Source organism: Haplochromis burtoni, unplaced genomic scaffold (genome assembly GCF_018398535.1).
Source record: "Haplochromis burtoni strain Fernald_Lab_line unplaced genomic scaffold, NCSU_Asbu1 Contig_1225, whole genome shotgun sequence".
NCBI classification, from domain to species: Eukaryota; Metazoa; Chordata; class Actinopteri; order Cichliformes; family Cichlidae; genus Haplochromis; species Haplochromis burtoni.
In genome coordinates, this window is record NW_024583586.1 from 54,612 (window position 1) to 58,181 (window position 3,570).

The 3,570-nt window shown below is 44.2% G+C and overlaps 1 protein-coding gene across 1 annotated transcript; it reads left to right on the plus strand.

The window, feature by feature from the left end:
* Window positions 1-6: 6 nt before the first annotated feature.
* On the plus strand, window positions 7-1,834 carry LOC102303345 (actin, cytoplasmic). Its single transcript, XM_005951954.2, has 5 exons — window positions 7-90; window positions 298-459; window positions 580-771; window positions 887-1,068; window positions 1,363-1,834. The coding sequence occupies exons 1-5, from the start codon at window positions 9-11 to the stop codon at window positions 1,504-1,506; spliced, it is 762 nt and encodes a 253-aa protein (XP_005952016.1). The 5' UTR covers window positions 7-8; the 3' UTR covers window positions 1,507-1,834.
* Window positions 1,835-3,570: the final 1,736 nt, after the last annotated feature.

The following is a 3,570-nucleotide window of genomic DNA, read 5'->3' on the forward strand; positions in this document are numbered from 1 at the left end:
TGCAGATCATGTTCGAGACCTTCAACACTCCTGCCATGTACGTGGCCATCCAGGCCGTGCTGTCGCTGTATGCTTCTGGTCGTACCACAGGTGGGTCTCCAGCGTTTCAGGATCTTGCTGTGCAGAGTTCTGCTTCAGATAAACTTCCTTGTTTAGCTTGGGGCTCGTTTCTTCAGTTGGGGGTTGGAGCTGCTTCTCTGAGTATTCTCTGGCCCTGCTCAGAGCAGCAGCTAGTGACCATTAGAGGAAGCACAAAGCTCAGTGGCTCCAGAGTGACCTGAGTGTTCTGTCCTGCAGGTATTGTGATGGACTCTGGTGACGGTGTCAGCCACACCGTGCCCATCTACGAGGGCTACGCTCTGCCTCACGCCATCCTCCGTCTGGATCTGGCCGGCAGAGATCTGACAGACTACCTGATGAAGATCCTGACAGAGCGAGGCTACAGCTTCACCACCACTGGTATGTGTGCAGTTTTACCTTCAAGCATGCTGATGTAAAGCCATAATCTGCAGCTACTGCAGTTACAAACCATGATGCGCACGTCCAAGTGTCCATTTAACTGTCAACTCTGACCTCCAGCCGAGCGTGAGATCGTGCGTGACATCAAGGAGAAGCTCTGTTACGTGGCTCTGGACTTTGAGCAGGAGATGCAGACAGCAGCTTCCTCTTCCTCCCTGGAAAAGAGCTACGAGCTTCCTGACGGACAAGTCATCACCATCGGCAATGAGCGGTTCCGCTGTCCCGAGGCGCTCTTCCAGCCTTCGTTCCTTGGTTTGTAAATCATCAGTTACCCTCCAGAGACGCCTGTTGGAGTCTGAATTTTTCTGAAAGGGGCTGAAGCCTTGGTGCATCAGGTCTCTCACTTCTGCACTAAAACTTCATTCAGGTATGGAGTCGGCTGGTATCCACGAGACGACCTACAACAGCATCATGAAGTGTGACGTGGACATCCGTAAGGACCTGTACGCCAACACTGTGCTGTCCGGTGGCACCACCATGTACCCCGGCATCGCCGACCGCATGCAGAAAGAGATCACTGCCCTGGCCCCGCCCACCATGAAAATTAAGGTTTGTTACTTGGATCTCTTGAGCTGTAAACTTGTGCAGTGTTGCACTTTAAAAACTGCAAACTTTAAATCTGTCATCAACTTCTGCCCATGCATGACGGGAGGCAGTGTTGCACTTTAACGGTGCCACTTACACCCTCCTCTCTGGCATTTGGCACCACTATAAATCTATCTGAAGCTAGTTTTGCTGCCCTCTAGTGTACACCTTCTCAAACTTGACTACCTGCTGCTGTGCATCTCTAGACGGGCCTACAGGTACTTGCCTGCCTCGTGTCTAATCTGTTCTCGTCTCCAGATTATCGCTCCCCCCGAGAGGAAGTACTCCGTCTGGATCGGCGGCTCCATCCTGGCCTCTCTCTCCACTTTCCAGCAGATGTGGATCAGCAAGCAGGAGTACGATGAGTCCGGCCCCACCATCGTCCACCGCAAGTGCTTCTAAAACGCTTCCATGCTCCGCCCCCTCCGCCCGTGCAAGATTCGCCGTACTTCCACTGTCCCAGCTAGATGTGTCTGGTTTGTCTCGCATGGACACGCCTGAAGATGCTGTGAATATGAGGACTCTGGTTTTAGTGTTACAGTACAAGTTTCACTTAAACGGCATTTAAAACAACTTAGCAATTCTAGTCCAGTTTGAGGAAAGTTGGTTTGAGCTGTTGCAAACTGTTAGACAAAAAGTTCCACTGCATCTCTCTGGTCAAATAACCTGTCATAAAACTCTACAAACTGTTCAGGTAAATCTTTCAATAAAATGTCATTTATTTACTTAATCACTGAGTGGTTTGAGTTTATTGCTATAAGCCCTGCACCAATGTTTGCATTTGTTGAATGCAAACATTGAACTCTGGTCTAATCCCACATTTTATGCTGATTAGCATAGAGAAAGCAAAGTTGATGGTCCGTTCTCGCTAAATGCAGTTTAGCTTTGTGCTAACTTTAAACAATGACTAGTGGCTACCATCATCTGGTAGAGTATTGGTACCTGCAATTCTTAAACTCACCCAAACCCTCTAAAATCACATTTCTGTAGTTTCTTTTCTGGAGCAAATGCAGGAAATGGTTTTGAAAATTTGATTTATAAAATAGTTTCTGTAAGTTTACATTTGGTCTTGTTAAACCTGCAAACGCTGAGGTGTTGTGCTACAGTTTGTCAGTTTCACTACATTTCACCACTTTGTGGATTGGCTGATCAAGTGAGTGCATAATGTTGGTCATCCCACCGTCACCCGCTTAGTTGCTGAATACAGAATTTGTTGAACATTAAGAATTTCAGAAGGATCTGTCCTCTCAGCTCAGCTGACGTTCACCCAGGATACAATGCCATCTCCGGACTGACCTGCACACCTGAAGAGTACAGCTCACTGCTGATGACTGTCTTTAGTCAGATGTACCGAAAAGGAATATAAATAAGCTTCATTCTGACATTGTTTTCCCTGTTTGACCTTCATTTTATCTTTTTTTTTCTTCGTGTGTGCATAAAGGGGGCCAATATGTGGTTGCTATATAAGAGCCACTAAAAATATTGTGGTAGGATACAAACCACAATAGGTTCAAGAGGTGATTGGAAATCTTGAGGAATGTACAGAGCGACAAACATTGTGTCTGCAGGAATGAATATATTAATGTTTGAACTTAATATATTTGAGAGGAAGTAGGGTGACTTCCTCTCTTATGTGCATGTCAATTAACATTATTACCAACATAGGTCTTGCCAGCAGGGGGCAGAAAATCTTGGGTGTGACTATTACTTGCATTAATAATATATTAACACACCTGTTGGCTTCTGTTTGCACAAACATCTTAGTGTATAATTGACATTAAACATGTTATACATGACTGCGACTGCTGCATTCTGCAAACTTGCAGTAGCTCCACAACAGGAACACTGCTCTGTACTGTGAGCTGTATTTTTTTTTTTTTTATGGCATTTCTTTGTTTCCTGAGCTTCAGCACAAGTTTAAATAAATAAAATTGCAAAAATCCTGTAAAAGCATCTGATTGCGATGACATAATGCCTTGTATGTCTCCTGGTTACAGAATACCTCACAATGGACACAGCTGATGTTTTATTGTGAACACGGGTTTAAATAGTCTCTCACACAGAGTGAACACGTTGCTGCAAAATGTTTCAGCTCTGTGTAGACGTTTCATCTGCAGCTAAGCCAGAAGTTAGTTTTCAACTTGAACTACACACTCAAACTGCAACAAAGATAAAGAAATAAAAAACACTAACAAACAAAGATCAACCATCACACTAAAAATGTAAAAAAATGTATGAAACATTCCTCACTAACAAACAACCTCATCACATTTAAAAGCATGACTGTTTTTAATTTGAGCAGATTTTCAGGGTAATTTTTTTTTTTGCTCCATCATTAAAAGAGTTTAAATCTGTTCCCCGAGGCTCAACTTTCCACCTCATCTGAGTAGCTTACACAAATTAACATGTACATTTCAAAATAATGTCAATATTACGATCTGCCGACATGGGAACAGGCTTAGGAAT